This window comes from Ailuropoda melanoleuca, chromosome 13 (genome assembly GCF_002007445.2).
Source record: "Ailuropoda melanoleuca isolate Jingjing chromosome 13, ASM200744v2, whole genome shotgun sequence".
In the NCBI taxonomy this organism is placed as follows: domain Eukaryota; kingdom Metazoa; phylum Chordata; class Mammalia; order Carnivora; family Ursidae; genus Ailuropoda; species Ailuropoda melanoleuca.
Window position 1 is genome coordinate 83,347,026 of NC_048230.1, and position 21,150 is coordinate 83,368,175.

Here is a 21,150-nt window from a genome sequence, read left to right on the forward strand (position 1 = left end):
ATTTTAAGTAATCTAAAAGGGATCTTTTAGCAATACTTTTATAAAGGCATGAGAATGGAGGGATCCTCAGGAATATAAAAGTGCCTTACAATCAAATAACTTTTTATGTATCTTTTAACTATAAATACTTCGACATATAAGCTTCCTGTCTTAAATATCAGAGTATATGTGGATTAAAGCAATGTAACACTTCCAGGTATATATGCCAATACAGCTTAATTTTGAAAAGTTTTTACTCACTTGTGGTCATGATGTTAGGAGGGCAAGAGGGTATTCCATGATCTACTGCCCATCTGTAGGCTCCTTCTCCAACTAAAAAGCTAACAACAGAAAAATTATTCTTTTAAAAATTCAGTATCACCTTCTCCTACATATTCAATAAATATAAATCATATGTAAGGCAACTGAAAAAAATGTCCTGCATATAGCTATAATTCTAGGTTTACTCAAAATAATGATATGGCTATATGCCCCAAATTTTAAATTTTTCCCCAAGTTAGAAATTTTACAATTGAAAATGGTACAATTTCATTTATAATAACCACCAACCAAAAATTGGCAAAATTCGACATAACAAGTAAAAAAAAAAAAAAAAAGTTGATTTCCCAGTGGAAAATATTAAGATTTATCTTGGATCACCATGGTCACAGATCCATTTAATCAGGTTAAGAATCAAAGTTTCAGTGAGTGTTTTCAGATTTGGTAATTTTGCCTACTATAACAACTGGACCTACTCAAAATGAGTGGGTACATCTAGAGATGCCCCAAAACAATGAGATGTACTTACATTTGCAAGTCTTGATGCAACAAAAACATACATATGACCTATATATACGACCCTCAGATCATTTCTACTGTGGTAAGTACTATGGTGTGTACCAAAAGTAATTTTTTAAGCTCTAAACTGCAACATAAAGAAGTAAATAAAAGGATACTGTTAGCTAACTGTAAAAAACTTATTTTTCAAAGATTTCAAAAAGCATGCAGGATAATTAACTACTCCATTCATTCCCTAACAGTAATAGCAAGCAGTTACCATCATAATCAATCACTTCATCTCCTTCCATAGACAACTTCTTAAAGATATCAGCCAGCTAGTCATGGGTTTCCTTGAACTTGTGCCTGCTCATTAGTTTTCTGCTCCCTATTTTTTGTTTCTGTTCTTCTAATCATTCCAACACTAAAACTCAAAGTAATGCACATCGAAGTCTTTAGATTCATTTGTTAATAAGAAAACCAGTGACAGACTGGCAAAACAAAATCTAAGGAACCACTCAAAAACATCCAAATAGTTCTAATGAGAAACTAAATAGTTAAGTCCGATAACTATTTCCCAATATACGTAAAGGTAGGAGGCACTGAAAAAAGAGGAAAGGCCCAACAAGAATAAACTTTACCCCTTCAAACTTCTATTTTTTTTTAATTCTAAAGGATTCTGAAAGTAGAAAACAGTTTGTCCTATTCTTCTATCAAATGAAGACCACTGCAAAGAAAATGCAAAGAAAAGTTGTCACATAAAATTCAAATGGAAGAATAATTGAAATAGAAACTTGAATGCGAGTTGAGCTGTCCTGATGGCATTTTTAGCACTTCCTTCTTCTAGAAAAGGAATGTGATATAAGAAACAATTTCTCTTCATGTGAAGATGTAAAAGAGAAGCCAAAGTAGCATATTAAATGATCAGAACAGAAGTTTGGAGCTAAATCTTAGCACGCCCATTGGTCATCTTGGGTTCAATCCCAGTATCTGGAATCAATGGCATTTTACAAAATATTCTTAGTTTTATTTTTCATTTCTTAAACAGTCATTGCTTTTAAATTAAATCAATTTGCCATTGGCTGCTGTGCAAGTTTTTAAAATAGTTGAGGCATATTCACAGGAAATTGACTATTTGGAGGCCATCTTGTGGATAAGAATACTGAATATCTGACCTTTTCTTATTATCAAAACCTACCTGTCTAGTAGTTAATAATCAAACAAAATGGTATATAAGTGCTTTTGAAATCATTTTAAAACTCTGAAAAGCTACATGATACTAACATGTCCAAAAAATTACTTTCTAAAACATTAAATGCAGTATCAATTCACATTTCTCTCAGTCTTAGTGACTCCAAGGAGAAAGCTTTTAGAGAAGTTTTGTCTCAATCAAGTTAGGAAATCCCACTGACTCTACCTTTGTAATCTATCCAGAATCTGACCACTTCTCACCACCTCTCCTGCTACCACCTTTGTCTGAGTCACCATCATCTGTTACCTGCACTGCTGCAATGGACTCATTACTTTCATGTATGCCTTGCTTTGCTCCCTGCCCCAGTCTGTGCTCAACAGCCACAGACATCCTTGTAAAACACAAGTCAGACAATGACATTCCTCTTCTCAAAACCTGCACAAACCTGGAGTTTTCATGAGAATCCCAAGTGATCTGATTCTTTCTGCTCCTTCCTTACCTCATCTCCTAGTCTTCTTGCCCCCTGGCTTACTCTACTCCAGCCTCCTGTAAAAAACACAAATATGCCAAGGGACTTCCAGTCTCAAGGCCTTCACCCTGAATGTTCCCTCTATCAGGCTCATCCTTTTTTCCCAAATGGCAAATTCCCTCATCTGCTCAAATGTGTCCCCTTAATGAGATCTATTTAAAACTATACCCAACACAATACACTCCCCTACCCAGGATTCCCAATCCCTGCCATTTTGCTGTTTCCACATTTTTTTCTACCCTGTAACATACTAGACACTTTACAATTTACATATTATACCTATTGTTTACTTCTATCTTCCCCAAAGAAACTTCATAAGAGTGGGAATCTTTGTTTTTTCACTGACATATCCAAGCATTTACGATAGTGCCTAAAGCATACTAAGCATCAAACAAACACTGGCAAGCTAGTAAACAAATAATCATGAAGTAGGGTGTCAAAATTCCTTAAGGGACGGCATTTTCCTTGTGATATACCCAATTTAATTTACATTAAAACAAGTCCAACATGATGCAAAACAAAGAGCAACAACACTCCACTGACAGCAGCCCAGAGGTGGGGTAACTGAAACCTTAGACAGGCCGTATTCTAAGTGCTGCTGCGAACACTAGCACAGCCAAGCCTCCGGGGAAGAGCGATTTGGGCAAATACGAGATGTGAACTGCAACCTCAGGGATGGCAATCAGCCATTTTCAAAGAACCATGACTCCATAATCAGTCTAAAAATGGGTCATTTTGTGATTTAGAAGGCTCTCAAGAATGCTCAGGGATCCCAATAATCAAAATACATTATTCTGAATGAGAAAGATACAGGAGAAAATAAGAGCTGTTTCTTTGGACTTAGAAACTGATTTCTGTCTATTTTACCTATCACTCCTTTATTCATCATAAATATACAAAATTGAGGAAAGACAAACTAGGAGCTATTGATCATTTAAAGCTTACAGACAAATAAAGTAAAAATAAAGGGGAACTTGCTGTATTTGCAAATAACATACCAAATTAAATTTTAACAATTTAACTCTAAAAAATTTTTTAAATTCCAATTGTTCTACATTTAAAAAATGACTTTTTGGGACACCTGGGTGGTTCAGTCGGTTAAAGCATCTGCCTTCAGCTCAGGTCATGATCTCAGGGTCCTGGGATCAAGTACCGTATCAGGCTCCTTGCTTAGCAAGGAGCCTGCTTCTCCCTCTGCCTGCCGCAAGCCCTTGCTTGTGCGCTCTCTTGCTCTCTGATAAATAATCTTTTAAAAAATAAATAAAATAAAAAATACTTTTTTTAAAAAACAGAACCTCAGCATAAGCAATTGACACATCAAAAATGAACAATCTTTAGAATCAAAATATATATCATCAATGTTCATACTTCTCTGGTTGTCTTATAAGATTTTTTCCACTATTGTTATTTTGTATTTTAAACTGTTCGGTTTGAATGGGAATCCATCTAAATCCCTACCTTCTGATTAATCAACAGATCTCTTACGTTTCTTTTAATCTTTCATTTTTTAATTGTCTCATCTTTTTTTTAGTTGTCTTTTCACATTCACACAACAAAAGTAGTACAAATTTGAGTGAATTTATGAAATATAATAGATAAAATAGTACTTTAAAATAAACAATGTACCAAAAACTAAATTTGCCTCTGAAAAAAATCCTACGGTCTAATGAGCACTTCCAGGTTTCATTTATTCTAAACATAAAACAATATTTGTCTAGCTTTCCCTTTTTCATCAAAAGAAACATAATTTCCAAAAATCCTAACTTCTATATTAGGAGTCAGCAAAGTTTTTCTGTAAAGGCCCAGACAGTAAATAGGTTCGCTTTATAGCCACAATGTTTCTTTTGCAACAATTCTATTTGGCCTTTGCAGTACACAAGCCATAGACAATACATACACAAATGAGTATGGCAGTGTCCCAATAAAACTTTATTTACAAAAGCAAGCAGCAGACCACATTTGGCCCATAAGCCATAGTCTGCCAATTCCTGTTCTAAATGATAATGCCTATCAAAGCTGCACCCCTATCATAATGGAAAAAGAAAGATTCAAGCTATACTTTTATAAATAAAATAAAGAAACTTAGGTAAATGTGACACAGTTTATGATGGTAGTCCCACCAAGTTTATGAAGATACCAAATACTCAACATATCTGACCAAACACCAATACTTAAAAAATACAACATGTCATGGTGGCTATAACCAAAAACGAAGGTATACAGATAAATGAACTTCTTATTTAAAGACTTCTTAGAAAACGCCTATTATATGTAATGCCTTGCTGTCCCCATACAGTAGTGACAGATAACACCAAAGGACTATGATTTCTAAGTGTTCCATCTGCTTTTGACAGTTTTTGTACCTTTATGCCTGGCACACAGAAAATGAACAATAAATATTTGCTGAGTGGAGGAGAAATGAATGAATAATTAAATGGGTGTAAACAGTTACTCCTCCTTATTATAAAAGGATTCCATTTTCCCTTTACTTCTAATCTGCTGCTTCTAATGTGATACGAAAGGACTCCAAAATTTTCTAAAGCCTAAAAGTGGTCAAGTGTGGGACTCAGTTTCACTATCTGCAAAATGTGTCTTACCCTGATAAATCACTGTATAATTTTTATGAGTTAATGCATGCAAATCACATAAAACAGTGCCTGATACAGTGAACAAACACAATAAATGTTAGCTACTACTATTACAGAAATTACATAACTAGACTTATTAGGGTCATATGAAAATAAGCTCAAAGTAAAAACATAACAAATTTGGTTTTGTTGATTTAGAACACTCAAGGAATTTGTTTTTTTCTCAATTACTGCAGGTATACAACAAACTTCCAGGACTGTGAGAGATTTCTGCTTCTGGACAAGATGGGATAACGGAACAAATTTACACTCTTGCCTGAAGAAACTGTTTTGAAAATCACAAAATGTAGGAAACATTAGTTTTCAGATATTTGTAGGCAACATAAGGACAGTGATCCTTGAGAGAAAGGAAACAAACAAGGTAAAGCCTATGACCGACCCAGCTTACTACCTAGAGTGGTTCCAGGCCATGGCACAGAAAGAATTCAGGCAAAGCCCAGCAGTTTCTCAGTTGCGGAGAGAGCTGGGCATCCGGAAAAGCCCACACATCCAGGGTTCACAGGGCAGAGTATCAGAGAGGAGAGAGCTGCACGGAGAAAGGACTCTGAGATCTACACAATCCCCTCTAGTCTTCAGCGGAATAGAGATGAGTGCATGTGTAATAGAAAATCACCCAAAGCCTGGGAAACAATACCACAAAAGTTTTAGAGAAAACAACCCCAAGTTCACAAAGGGAGAGGAACAGCTCTTGTTCCCACCAGTCAAAGTAAGAAACCCCACTCTATGTACATCTGTTACAGGACCCAGAAGAGTTTTACCCAATAGTAAAGCAAAATTAGCTCAAGGCTAAATGCATGTAACAATGTATAAAGCAAGACCTGAAAGAATGAACCTGTCTCTACATAACTTAACCACATCCTAGAATAAAACTCAAGATTATTTATTAAAATTTAAAAATATCTAGCACCAAATAAGATAAAACTCACAATGCCTAAAATGCAATAAAAAATTACAAAGCATGCAAATAAGCAAAGAAATGCAACCAATAAAGAGGAGAGAAATATTTCAATTGAAAACAACTCAGAAATGACAAAGATGATAATAAATTAGTAAACAAAGATATTATAGCAATTGTTATAACTCTATTCATATGTTCAAGAAGCTACAGGAAAGATTAAACATGTTAAGTAGATATATAGAAGACACCTTAAAGTTGCAACAAATCAAACTTCTGAAGATGTCTACAATGTCAGAGATGAAAAATAAACTTGATGGGATTAACAAGTGATTAAATATTGTAGAAAAATAGTGAACTTGAAAACAGCAATGGAAATTATTCAAAATGAAACAAAGAGAGAAAAAGGGATAAAAGGTATCCAAATCGGCAAAGAAGTCAAACTGTCTCTCTTCGGAGATGACATGATACTCTATATGGAAAACCCAGAAGAATCCACTCCCAAACTATGAGAAGTTATAGAGCAATTCAGTAATGTGGCGGGATACAAAATCAATGCTCAGAAATCAGTTGCATTTCTATAAACGAATAATGAGACTGAAGAAAGAGAAATTAGGGAATCCATCCCATTTACAATAGCACCAAAAATCATGTTAAATCGAAGTTACCTTGAAATTAACTTAACCAGAGATGTAAAGGACCTATATTCTAGAAACTACAAATCACTCTTGAAAGACATTGAAGAAGACACAAAAAGATGGAAAAATATTCCATGCTCATGGATTGGAAGAATTAACATAGTTAAAATGTCCATGCTACCCAGAGCAATCTGGGTATTCTTTACAAAATCTTAGCAAGTTGGATCTGACAATACATCAAAAGGATAATACATTATGACCAAGTGGAATTTATCCCAGGAATGCAACTGTTGCTTTAACAGTTGAAAATCAACCAATCACTAACTGACTAAATAAGAAAAATTATAAGATCATTTAAATAGATACAAAAAAGCATTTCAGAAAGTACAACACTCAATCCTATTAAAACTCTCAGAACACTAAGAAGGGACTTTCTCAGTATAATAATGAGAGTTTCTCAGTATATCATAGATGTTATGATAAACCTACAGCAACCATCATACGTAAAAGACCAAACGCTTCCACCCTAAAATCACAAACAAGGCACAAATGCCCACTCTTGCATTTTTTTTTCACTCTCACATTTCTATTCCACATTGCATTGGAGGTCCTAGCCACTGTAACAAAGAAAAGGAAATTAATTAAAGGAACCCAGATTAGAGAGGAAGAAATAAAACAATCTTTATTCTCAGAAGACATTATTGTCTATGTAGAAAATCTTATCAAATCTATAAAAATGATACTGTAAAACAAATGAATTTAGCAAATTCCCAGGAAAGAATATCAATGTAATAAAATCAATCATATTTCTATATTGACAAGGAACAATGGGAAATTAACATATATGTAATTTATCATAGTATCAAAAAGAATGAAATACTTGGTGTGCTGGGTGGCACAGCAAATTAAGCATCTGACTCTTGGTTTTGGCTCAGGTGGTGATCTCAAGGTCCTGAGATCAAACCCCCCCAACCCCCGCACTGGGATCCACACTCAGCAGGGAGTCTGCTTCTCCCTTTCCCTCTGCCCTTCCCCCCACTCGTGTGTGCGCTCTCTCTCTCTCTCTCAAAATCTTTTTTTTAAAAAAGAAAGAATGAAATACTGAAGTACAAATTTGATAAAAGCTGTGTAAGACCTGTACACTGAAAACTATAAAACACTGGTCCAGAGAGATTAAATGAGACTTTAATAAATGGATAATTTGCGATCCTAATCAAAATTCCACCAGGCTATTTCTAGAAATAGACAGGCTAGTTCTCAAATAATATGGAAATGCAAAATGCCTAAAACGGTCAAAACAATTCTGAAAACAAAGAATAAAGCTGAAGAACTAGTACATGAGAAAATGAGACAGCTAGTTCCAGACAAGTGTAGTATCACTATACGGTATCATTTTAATGGAGAGATGGCCATTACTTTTTCCCATATATTTTATCTTTGTAAAATATAAAAATATTGCACATGTCCCCTTTGAAAACTTGAAACAGCAACACTGGGCATCATTAGTCTTTGTTAATTTTGCTACTTTAACACGAAAATATCGTCTTATCATTTTAATTCACAATTCCTTGATTATAGTTGGACACCTGTTTGTGTCTTTACGTACCATCAATATTGTCTTTTCTATAAATTGCCTATTTGTACCCTTTACCAATTTTTAAAATTTAGGTTGTCTTTGTCTTACTAATATTTTATGGCTCTTAAACACTATGGTTACTAATTTTTTTTTTTGCTACCTATGCTGCAAATAATTTTTCTCAGTTTCAAAGGCCATAATGTCTTTTAATTCAGATCATGGTATCTTCAGTTGTACAATAACTATACACTTTCACTTGTCATATGTTTCCATATTTAGTTTTATTTTTTCATCTTAATAAGGACTTTGCTACCCCAGTCATAATCATAATCTCTTATATTTTTTTACAGACTATTTTTTTAAAGAATTTATTTGTCAGAGATAGACAGAGCACAAGCAGGGGGAAGGGCAGAGGGAGAAGCAGCTCCCTGAGGAGCAAAGGTGCCTGACACGGAACTCGATCCCATGACCCCACGATCATGACCCAAGCCCAAGGAAGACGCTTAACTGACTGAGCCATCCAGGCATCCCTCTTACATTTTCTTCTTAAATATTTTATACTATGCTTTTTTACTTTCATGTTTGAATTTTATTTCTTTGAACGGCATTACACAAGAATTCAATTTAACCTTTATCCACTAGGTAGCCGATTGTCCCAAAGCATTGCCCACAATGCTTTGAGATGATACTTATGATAGACTAAATTTAATTCTCTACTGGGTCCGCTTCTGGACTTCCAGTTCAGTCCTACTAATTTTTTCTATATATATACCTATACGTAAACCAACCTGTTTTAATTATGATAGTATTACAAAGTACCAGGATAGCTATCAGGTAAGTCCAACTCTCTGATCTCTTTCAAAATGTCTTCACTGTTGTTTTACACTTGTTCCTCCATACAAACTTGAGAATCAGCTTGATTAATGCCATGAGTAGTGTGGGGAATGGGGTTATGGAGATTTGCAGGCAAACTTTAAAATACTTTTCATAAGGTTTATGCTATTTTCCTCATCAACTAAAACAACTGCCTTATTTCCTCCCTACTGGGCACGTGTCTTCTAATTGGTTTAGTGAAGGTTAAGTATGCTTTACGTATAGTAGCAAATACGGGTGGGTGAAAGAAAACAGTCACATTTTAAATCAACACTGAGGAGAATATAAATCCAGAGATAATCTCTTTACATCTATTACTCCCATAAAAATAAGTCCTATCCAGTAGGATTCTGCGTATGCACTAAACAAAACTTAGCAAATTTTGGGTTAGTGGACTTCAAAACAGTTAAAATAGCATTTTATGAGACAAATTTATGAGACAAACACAAATTATGAGAAAAGTCTAAGAATTCTTTAATCACTTTTCCTACTTACAGTTATAAAAGTAAACTTATTGATATCAATCAAACACATAAACAATCTCAAAATTTCATATTTGCTTCTCCTTATCCTTCTCTTATTGAAGATACAAATATTAAAAATTGTATTTCTTCAAAAATTTTTAAAATTGACCTTTCTAGTATCACAATTAAACACCTGACAAGTATATGATTAAAATGATTACTTGAGTATATTTGGGTAAAAGGTTTCAAGACTTTTCAAAACTATATTAATTTATTTTCTATGACTTCAAATTATAACAGTCAAATAAAGTGATACCTTATAGTACAGTTGTCACAACTTTCAACACAGAACATTAATATAACCTTCACAGCTGGGCATTCTGAACATATACTGAGCATGCAGTAGCATTGAAGCATATCTGTTATTATTATTATTAGGCATGCTAATGGAATGACAGTTATGTTTTGCAAACACAGAGCAATTTACAAAACTACTTAAGGGTAAAAAATATCACATCAAGGATTTCCTTTAAAATACTATAGGAAAGGGGCACCTGGCTGGCTCAGTCGGAGGAGCATGGGACTCTTGATCTCGGGGTCATGAGTTCGAGCCCCAAGCTGGGTGTGGAGATTGCTTAAAATCGATCAATAAATAAAATGAACTCTAAAAAAGTTTATTAAAAAAAATACTCAGAAAAAAGAGAGATTGAGTGAGATAGATGAAGGGCAAAAACTGTTAATTATTAGAGCTGGATGACAGGCTCATGAGGGCTCTTTACAATGTTCTCTCTACATTTATAAATACTTGAAAAGTTCAAAGTTTTTTTTAATGAAAATTGTATGTTAATGCTGGAGAAAAGATGTACTCTTACTAATCTTAACGTCACAATGTGTTTCTCCAGAAGAGAAAGATTAAGTACTTTTATTCTAAGATCATCTCAAAATTAAAATTAGTTTGGACTGTGGACTTTTAAAGTTTCATAATAAAAGACCCCAATTGAGCACTTAGGAACAGCAAAAACATCTCTGTAATCAACTACACAACCAAAAATTAACTCTGATCTCTTTTCTGCTTTAATCTGTAATATTCTATTGCATCTGAAGCTTTATCAAGTTTATAAAATGTTCCAAGATTATAGAACAAACTATGTCTTCCTCTCAAAGGCAAGCTACTGCTGGTGTGTAACCAACAACACCAGCCTTCTGTGGATAAAAATAGCCTTCAAACACCACATGCAGCAAAGACCAAAGACCCAGGGTAAATCAGGCAGAACAAAGCAGTTACCAGGGAGGAATTCGGCCAGCAGAGAGCTTGCCCTTCTGCCCTTCACACAAGAGTCTGTTTGCAACTGAGACTGGGTTCTTGATTCCTATAAAATACAATTGGCAGAAAATGAAGTCAGAAAAAATATCTTCAGGTTTCCCACTCAGTTTTGTGGCTGTTTCAATAACACAACTTTGAAATATCTTGGAAAAATCTTCTTTTATATATACTAATGAAAACTCTTAATTATCATAAGCAATATGGACAAAATCAACAAATAAACGTATACCCAGTAAATACAAGAAAAGAATAAAAACATACATTCTCATATTTTGTCATGTGCTACAGCAGCAAAGACTGAATTTGAAATAATATATATTCAAATTAGGTTCCTTATTAATAGATTTTAGAACAGAATAGAAAAAATAAACTGAAAATGTGGCATCCACTATCAAACACTGAATTTCTTCCAAAGAATAAACATGATTACAAACAGCTTCAAATTTACCTTGAGGGGAAAAAAATTAATGGCCAAATTTTTAAATTCACCTACAAGAAAGACAGATTAAAGAGAATATCCTACAAACTGGGTAAGAGTGGGGAGAAGAGGCCAAGTATGTACAAGATTGTAACCTAAAACATGGTTCAGATTGTTTCCAGGTGGGAAAACAGAATGTGAAGAAAAGTGAGAAGCGGATGCTTATCTGGGAGAAATGATAGGACAGTAAGTATTAGTGTGAAAAATACTGTCATGATGACAATGATGACAAATATGACAATGTGATAATGACTGAAGACAGAGACAGCAACTCAGTATCTAATATATGCCAAGCCCAGTACCAAACCCTTAAATATATCAGATTAATTCACTGATGTCTTAATTCTATCATGTAAGTATACTTATGAACCCTGATTACTGAAGAAATATTTGCACAGAGGGTTAAGTCACCTGCCCAAGATCACAGTGCTAAGATTTCAACAGAAGCAGCTAATGCCAGAGACCACACCCTTAACCACTAACCAATGGATGCCCCTCAGGACAGCATCAGTACAAAAAAAAAAAAAAAAAAAGGAGTGGGATATAAAAAGATTATTAAAACTCAAATTAAGGCCACCATATTGACTCAAAACAAAACTATTTAGCTAAACAACAAAAACATGCCACCAAAAAAAGTATGAAATACCAAATAAAGGAAAAGCTCAGATCTCTATACTAGCTCTTAAAATATATCTCTGTATATGTTGATGTAATATTTAAAGACTTTAATAATTGTCAAGTTACAAATTCAAATCTACAGAATTCTCCATCAAAACTTCAAAAGGGTTTTTACGATGAATGACAAGCTGACTCTTAAATTCATCAGGAAGAGAAAACTTTGGGAAAAAATGAAGAGGTATTCACCCTTCAAGATACCATTTCTTATTAAAAACTATTCTTAATTAAAAGAGTGTGGGTTGAGTACAAACAGACAAATACATCAATGGAACAGAATAAAGCTAAAGTTCAGAAACAGGCACAAAAGCATGTGAATATTTAATGCATGACACAGACAGTATTTCAAATGAGTAGGAAAAGATAGACTCTATGTGAGAGGTAGAAAGAACCCAGAGTGATGGGAGTCAGACTGTTACAACTATACCCACTATCTATTGCCTCTCAGCTACAAATTCTCCCTTCACTGCCTGATCTGTGAAAATGGATATGGGCCCTTTACATGTTTCCTTTGCCAGCTGGCACACTGGCAGCTTTGTCAGTAGAGGGCACTGGAGACACACTGCAGGAGGAACAGGTGGCTTATCAGGCAGGCTTGGAGAGCTTCAGTTTTTCTTCACTCTTTGGCCCACATGGTATTCCCCCATGCTAAGTGCCTGCAGGGTGCAGCTTTCTCCAGCATTTGGCCACCACATGTTTTCTCCAGCTCCTGATTCAGGCTACAACAGCATAGCTGACAGCCCCAGAAAGAACAGGACTGTACCCAACTCAAGTCACAAACCTTCTCAGCCGCACAGGCACAAATAGTGAAATGTCCCATGTGGACAGTGCTGTCTGGTGAGTCAAAAACCCAATCTTTATCCTGTGCAACAGAGGTTCAATTCCCATAGTTTCCTCACTCCTATGTGCCCACCTGCTAGCCTGAGCTCACCTGCCCCATAGGATTGTTCCTGGTCTCACAGTGACTGTGGCCTGGGTAACCCAGCAAATTCTCTGCTAGGCAGTGGGCTGCAAATACACCTTCTTCAATGAGGCCCAAAACCCCTTCCAAGTTTATCCTTACTTGGGTATTCTCGCTCTGCCCTAGAATACATTTTGAGTTCTCTTTCCATCTTTGTATAGTGACTCTCCTATCACTGCTTAACAGTTCTTTATATTAAACTTCCCCTATTTAATCTACCATGTGATTTATCTCCTAGTTAGACCCAGACTGATACAGTGACCTTGGGCAAATTACTAAATCTCTTCTGTATTTTAGTTTCCTTATCTGTGAAATGGGGATAAAAATAGTGTCCTCAAAAGGTAATTGTGAGAACTAAATGACTGAATATATATAAACTACTGGAGAACAATGCATAGTATGTAACAGTCACCCAATAAACAATAGTTGTTATTATTATTATTATTATTCAAGATTAGGCAGGGACAATTTGTTAGTTATTTCAGAAAAAAACAATGCATTAAAGAAGTAAATGAAAAATAAATTATAAGTGTATTAAAATATATACTTATAATTATGAGGGAAACCTTAAGAACTGTAAGATACAAAAGCCACAAAAGAACAAGTAATAAGTTTGAGACATAAAAATTTTAAATTCTAATATAATAAAGCATATTATAAGTAAAGTTAAAAGGCAAGCCACAAGAGATATGGAACAGTCAGTTCACAGAGAAATGCTAATGGCCTTTAAACATGTGAAATTTAAATTAAAACTAATTGATATACTCTTTCTTACCTATCACAGAAACCAGAAAGGATAAAGAAGACTGGAACAAGTGAATAACCAAACTGACCTAAACGGCACATACAGAACATGCACCCAACTACTACAAAATACATACTCTTTTAAAGTTTACATGGGCCATAAAGCAAGTCTCAAAAAGTTTCAAGGGACTGCAATCAGGTAGAGGATATTCTCTGACCACAGTGAAATTAAACTAGAAATCAAAAAAAAAGCTAACTAAAGTCTTCAGGCAAATAAATTTGACAACTCATATGAAAAAGACAAAGTCTTTGAAAAACACAAATGAGAAGAAAATCTTATAACTGTAAAGAAACTGAATCCACTTTTTAAAACTTCCCACAAAGAAAAATCCACTAATTTAGAATAACTAACTAATTCTCAGAAGAAATCATTCCAATCATATGGAAACTCTTTCAAAGAGAAAAAAAAAATCCTCAATTCATTTTGTGAGGTCAGCCATAATTCCAAAACCTGAAAATAATATTATAAGAAAGGAAAATTAAGGCCAATCTATTACCCGAACAAAGATGTCAAAATCTTAAACATCAGCAATTTGAATCCAGAAGAAGATAAAAATATACAAACATGACTGAGAAGACTTTATGCCAAGAAGGGAACATTCAAAAATCAATCACAAATTTTACCATATTTAACGAAATAAAGGAGAAAAATCTTTACCTCTATAGACATAGAAAACCGTTTAATGATAGTTCAATACCCATTTATAATAAAAACTATCAGCAAACTCAGATTAGAAGGGCACTTCCTCAATCTGATAAAGAGTATCTATGACAATCCAAAAGCTAACAGAGCATACAGAATGGTGAAATATTTAATGCTTTCCCTCTAAGATCAGGAAGAAAGCAAGGATGCACACTATCACCACTTATATTCAACACTGCACCGAATGTAGCAGCCAGGATAATAATGTAAGAAAAAAATGAAAAGTTTAAATATTGGAAAGGAAAAAGCAAAACTGCATGAGTCATAGGTAACATAATCGTGTATAGAGAAATTCCATGGGAACCTATTTTTTCAAATGCTAGAATAAGTGGATTCATCAAGGCTAGTGACTATAAGGCCAATACACAAAATTGAATTGTATTTCTAAATTCAATAAAACAATTAGATATTGACATGTTAAATATATATACTTTATAATAGCATCAAAAAACTAAGTACATAGAATAAATCTAATAAAAGATATACACATTTATATTGAAAACCATAAAACACTGCTGAGAAAAAAATGAGTAATATTTATATAAATATACATATTCTATGTTTGTGGGCTGGAATATTTAATATTGTTAAGACATCAATTGTCCACAAATGATTCTGTATACTCAATACAATACCAATCAAAATCCCAGTAGGGTTTTATTACGGACATTGACAAGCTGACTCAAAACTTTTATGAAAATGGCCAAACACCTAGAATAGCCAATATAATCTTAAAGAAAAAAAAAAAAAAAAGAAGTTAGAAACCTTATACTACTAGGTATCAAGAATATATAAATATATTAGCATATGTAAAGAATATAAAGCTACAGTAATGAAGACAGTATGGCACTGGCAATAAATAGGACAATGGAATAGAAAAGAGGGTACAGAAACAAGCCATTGCACATATACTCAGTCACCTGATTTGCCAACACAGTTATGTGAGGAGAACATTGTCCTTTCTATTTACAATAGCAATGAACCATTTGGATATCCATAAGAGGAAAAAAATTAATGTCAACTCCTATATCACCTGCACTAAAATTAATCTGAGCTTGATAAGAGAGCTAAATGTGAAGGGTAAAAAACAATAGAACCATTAGGGACACCTGGTGGGCTCGGTCAAGAGAGCATGTGACTCTTGATCTCCAAGTCATGAGTTTAAGCCCTACATTGGGTGCAAAGCTTACTTTAAAAAAAAAAAAAAAAAACAGAGCTATTAAAAGAAAACAATGGAGATGATCTTCAAAACTTTGGGTAGGCAAAGATTTCTTAAAAAAAAATATTTTAAAAATAATCATAAAATAAAAGGTTGGTAATTTAAACTACATTAGAATTAAAAACTTCAGTTCATCAGAAGACAGTATTAAAATAGTGAAAAGGTGATCCACAGACTAGGAGGAGATATACATACCGGTATCTGACAAAGGATCTGTATCTAAAATATATAAAGTATTTGAACAAATCAAGGAAAAAAGATAATTCAATAAAAAAATATACAAAAGACTTTTGTACATACACTGTACAACAAAAATATCTAAATGGCCAATAAGTATATCGAAAGGTTCTCAGTATCATTAGTCACCAGGGAAACTCAAAACAATAATGCCACTGTACACATACCAAAACGGATGAATTTTATTTTTTTTCAAGATTTTATTCATTAATTAGAGCCAGAGAACACAAGCAGAGGGAGCGGCAGGCAGAGGGAGAGGGAGAAGCAGGCTCCCCACCAAGCAGGGAGCCCGACATGGGGCTCGATCCCAGAACCCTGGGATCATGACCTGAGCTGAAGGCAGACGCTTAACCAACTGAGCCACCCAGGCGCCCCAAAACAGATGATTTTTGAAAAGAATAGCAATACCAAATGTTGGCCCTGATGCAGAATAACTAAAATGCTCATACACTGCTGGTGGGAGTATAGATTGTAACAACTACTTTTGAAAACTGTCCAGCAGTATCAACTAAAGCAGAGCACATTATGTACCTAAACTTATCATCCAGTATAATGTTGAATAGAAGTGATGAGAGTGAACATTGCTGTATTATCCCTGATCTTAAGGATAGGATCTTAATGATAATCTTACCATTCCAAACCTTAAATTTATAACCAAGAGAATTAAGTACATACGTCTATCAAAAGACATGTACAAGAATATTCATTGGAGCAGTCAAAAACTAGAAACTATTCAAAGATCCACCAAAAGGAGAATAGATAATTTATTATATATTCATGCTATAAAATACTACTAAGTAATAAGAAAAAATTACTGTGACACAAGACATGGGTCAATCTCACAGGCAGAGTGATAAGCAAAAAACAAAACAGACAGGCACAGAGGTATATGATTCCACTCATATAAAACTCAGGAAAAAGTAAATTAATCTATGGTACCTATAGTCAAAATTAGAGGAGAACAGCAGGAGGAGGGAAAGCAGGAGCAGAGTATAAGAGGTATGGATTAGGAAAAGGCATAAAGAACCCTTCTGGGATTATGGAAATGGTCTGTTTTTGTTTTTGTTTTTAAGATTTTATTTATTTATTTTAGAGAAAGAGAGCACACACAAGCAGGGGAGGAAGAGGAACAAGCAGACTCTGTGCTGAGTGCGGAGCGAGGAGCCCAACACGGGGCTAGATCCTGGGACCCTGAGATCATGACCTGACCTGAAATCAAGAGCCTGACACTCAACCAACGGAGCCACCCAGGCGCCCTGGAAATGTTCTATATTTTGACATGGAAATGTTTTATATCTTGACCTGGGTAATGGTTTACATAGCTGTATATATTTAAAAATTCATGCAGCTATATAATTAAAATCTGTGCATTTCATGTATATTTGGTTTAATAAAGGAATTGTAAAATATTAGATATATCTTATATGTACTGATGTGTAAAAATCTCTAAAACATCCTATTTTAGAAAAAAGAAAGTTTCATAATAATATGTACATATATTTTTTAAAAAAACATATGTGTGAAACTGTTTCTATTACATAAAAATATAGGTAAATGCACTGTATTTTACTGGTTAAACCCCTCCAAGGTGAGAAGGAAAGATTTGGAAGAGCAATGGTAATTTTTATTTACCTCATTTGAATTTTCTAACAAAAAAATATATTATTTGTATATTTCAAATAATCATAAAATTAATAGAATATGCTAATTCACAGGTTAAATATCTATAATCTCAAGGAGATGGAGGAGAATGATCAAACTAACAAAGATTTGAACATAAGCTTTTTTACTATTTTCTTTAAAACTTTTCATAGCTAAGATTTCATGTTTTAAAAATTCAGTAAAAGAAAACAATGTTGTTTTCAACACTATTCCAAGCAAGAATGGTAGAAAACACTAGACTGACTCAGTCTTTAGGAGACATCATATGGTAATATTCATAGTTCTTCAGAGAATAGAGATAATGTGTTACAATGTCCACATACCACTCAGTGCTCCAACAGCTCCAAAATTTAAGGATTTTCCATCCATTATGCTGGCATCACACTCAATTTCACCCAAGAGATTTAGATTAGATCCCATTCCTGCATTTGTAAAAGGAGAATCCTAAGAGATAAAAACAAAAATTAAAATACCATTAGTCTTAAAGATTTAATGTCAATCCTTTATAAACTGTTCCAAAAACTAGAAAGGGAAAGAACACTTCCCAATTCCTTGCACGATACAAGCACTACCCCGATTCCAAAACAAGACAAAGACATCATGAGGAAAGAAAACTACAGGCTAATATATCTTGAGGATACAGACACAAAAATCCTCAAGGAAATGCTAGCAAACCAAATGCAACAAAACATAAACGTCTTATACACCATGAACAAGAGGGATCCCAGGGAAGCAAGTTTGGTTTTAATACGTGAAACTTAATGTGATGCACCATGTTAATAAAGAAGAAAATAAACTAAAGAGAAAAAACAGAATCATACCAATAAACAAAAAAACAGCTTTTGACAAAATCTAACACCCTATCATGAGAAAAGCACTCAACAAACTAGAAATAGAAGTGAACTTCCTTAACATGATAAAGGACATCTACAAAAAGTCCAGAGTGAACATCATAATCAATGGTGAAAAACTGAATGCTATCCCTTATTAAGGGATAATACAGCAATGTTCACTCTCATCACTTCTATTCAACATTATACTGGATATTCTGGACAAAACAATTACATAAGAAAAGGAAATAATGAGCATCTAGACTGGAAAGAAAAAGTAAAATTATCTCTTAGTAGAAGATGGCATGATCTTGTATACAAAAAGTCCTAAGGATGCCACTAAAAAACTATTAGGACTGATAAGTTCAGCAGAGTTTCAACATACAAGATCAATATACAAAAATCAATTGTTATTTCTACACATTAGCAATGAACAGTGAGAAGATGAAATTCAGAAAACAATTACACTGACAATAACATCAAAAAGAATAAAATACTCAGGAATAAATTCAACAAAAGAAGTAGAAGACTTATACACTGAAAACTACAAAACATGTTAGGAAAAAATTAAAGAAGACCTAAATAAATGTAAGGACAGCCATGTACTTACATCAAAAGGCTTAATATCTTTAAGATAGCAATACTCCCCAAAACTGATCTGCTTCAACATAATCCCTTACCAAATCCTAGCTACCTTTTTTGCAGAAATTGACAAACTAACCTAAGGAAATGCAAGGGACTGAGAATCACCAAAACAATCTTCGAAAGAAAAACAAAATCAGAGGGCTCACACTTCTAGGTTTTATAACTTACTACACAACTACAGTAATCAAGACAGTGTGATATAACTAAGGACAGACAGAGATCAATGCAATAGAACTGAGTGTCCAGATAGAAGCGTTATATTTATGATCAATTCAACAACGATGCCGGAACAATTCAATAAACAAAAACAGTCTTTTCTATAAATGGAGCTGGGACAACTGGATATTCAATCCACGAGAACAAAGTTGGATTCTATCTCAAACCATATACAAAAATTAACTCCAAGTGGATCAAAGACCTAAATTTCAGAGTTAAAATATTCAAGGAAAACATTACGGCAATTGTTTATGACCTCAGATAGACAGTGGTTTCCTAGATATGACACTAAAAGCACAAGCAACCAAAGAAAAAACTAGATAAATTGGATGTCATCAAAATTAAAACTTTTGAGTTTCAAAGTACACAATAAAAAAGGTAGAAAAACTCATAGAATGGGGGCGGAGGGACTGTAAATCATTTATTTCATAAGAAATTTGTATCCAGGATATAGAAAAACTTCCCACAACTCTAAAACAAAAACACAATTTTAAAATGGATGAAGGATATGAATGAACATTTCTCCAAAGAAGATACATAAATGGCCAATAAGCACATGAAAGATGCTCAACACCATCACTCATCAAGGAAAGGCAAATCAAAACCACAGTAACTACTACTTCACACCCACAATTCCACTTACAATAACATCAAAAAGAATCACAAAGACAGATGTGTTGGCAAGGATATAAAGAAATTACAACCCTTATACACTGCTGATGGGAATGTAAAATGGTACATCTACTTTGGAAAACATCTGGAAACCCCTCAAAAACATTAAGTTACCATTTGACCCAGTGGTTCCACTTCTAGGTATATATCCAAGAAAAATGAATTGTCTACACAAAACTTGTACCCATAAATTCACAACAGTTTACTTAACTCTCATACGCCAGCATTTCTGGAAATGATTCAAATGCCCACCAACTGATGAATGGGTAAGTAAAACACGGTATATCTATACAATGGAGTATTAATCAGCAATAAAAAGTAATGAAGTACTGACACATGGCAAAATATGGTTGAACCTTAAAAACATAACACTAAATCAAAGAAGCCAGTCACAAAAGATCACACACTAGATGATCCAATTTATATGAAATTTCCAGAAACGCAAATCCATAAAGTAGATTAGTGGTTGCCAGGGGTTGCAGAAGGCGGAATGGGGAGTGACAGCTAATACGTACTGTGTTTCTTTCTGCGGTGATTCAGACGAACTAAAAGCAGATGGTTGTGATGGCTGCAGAATTTTATGAATATACTAAAAACAAGTGAACTGTATACTATAAAAGAGTGAATTTTATGGTATATGAATTAAATCTTTAAAAAGATATCACGAAGGGGGACCTGGGTTGTCCAGTTGGTTGAGCATCTGACTCTTGATTTCAGCTCAGGTCATGATCTCAGGATCGTAAGACAGAGCCCCACAACGGGCTCCACACTGAGCATGGAGCCTGCTTGAGATTCTCTCTCTCTCCTCTCCCCCTCTCCCGCCTTTTTTCTCTCTCTCTTTCTCTCAAATAAATAAAATCTTTTAAAAAAATAAAAAATAAAAAGATACCATGAAGAAAAAAAAGCTTATCTCAGCAGACTACACAGAACATAAAGCCCTGGAATTAGAAGGGCACGCAACATGATGAGCACTGGGTCATAAACAACTAATCAATCATTGAACATTACATCAAAAACTAATCATGGGGGCGCCTGGGTGGCACAGCAGTTAAGCGTCTGCCTTCGGCTCAGGGCGTGATCCCGGCGTTATGGGATCCGAGCCCCACATCAGGCTCCTCCGCTAATGAGCCTGCTTCTTCCTCTCCCACTCCCC

At 34.4% G+C, this 21,150-nt stretch overlaps 1 protein-coding gene across 6 annotated transcripts in view; it reads right to left on the minus strand.

Annotated features, from left to right (window-relative positions):
• The window catches only part of TASP1 (taspase 1), a 260,013-nt gene that overhangs the window by 201,664 nt on the left and 37,199 nt on the right, over positions 1 to 21,150 (minus strand). For all 6 annotated transcript variants that reach the window (XR_855856.3, XM_002918481.4, XM_034639847.1 and 3 more), the window contains 3 exons: positions 17,958 to 18,078; positions 10,857 to 10,941; positions 241 to 320 (listed from right to left, as the gene is read on the minus strand). Coding sequence is in view for 5 of the 6 variants with exons in the window: in XM_002918481.4 (XP_002918527.1) it covers positions 241 to 320; positions 10,857 to 10,941; positions 17,958 to 18,078 (286 nt within the window). In the remaining variant the exon portion in view is untranslated. The remainder of the gene's footprint in view (positions 1 to 240; positions 321 to 10,856; positions 10,942 to 17,957; positions 18,079 to 21,150) is intronic.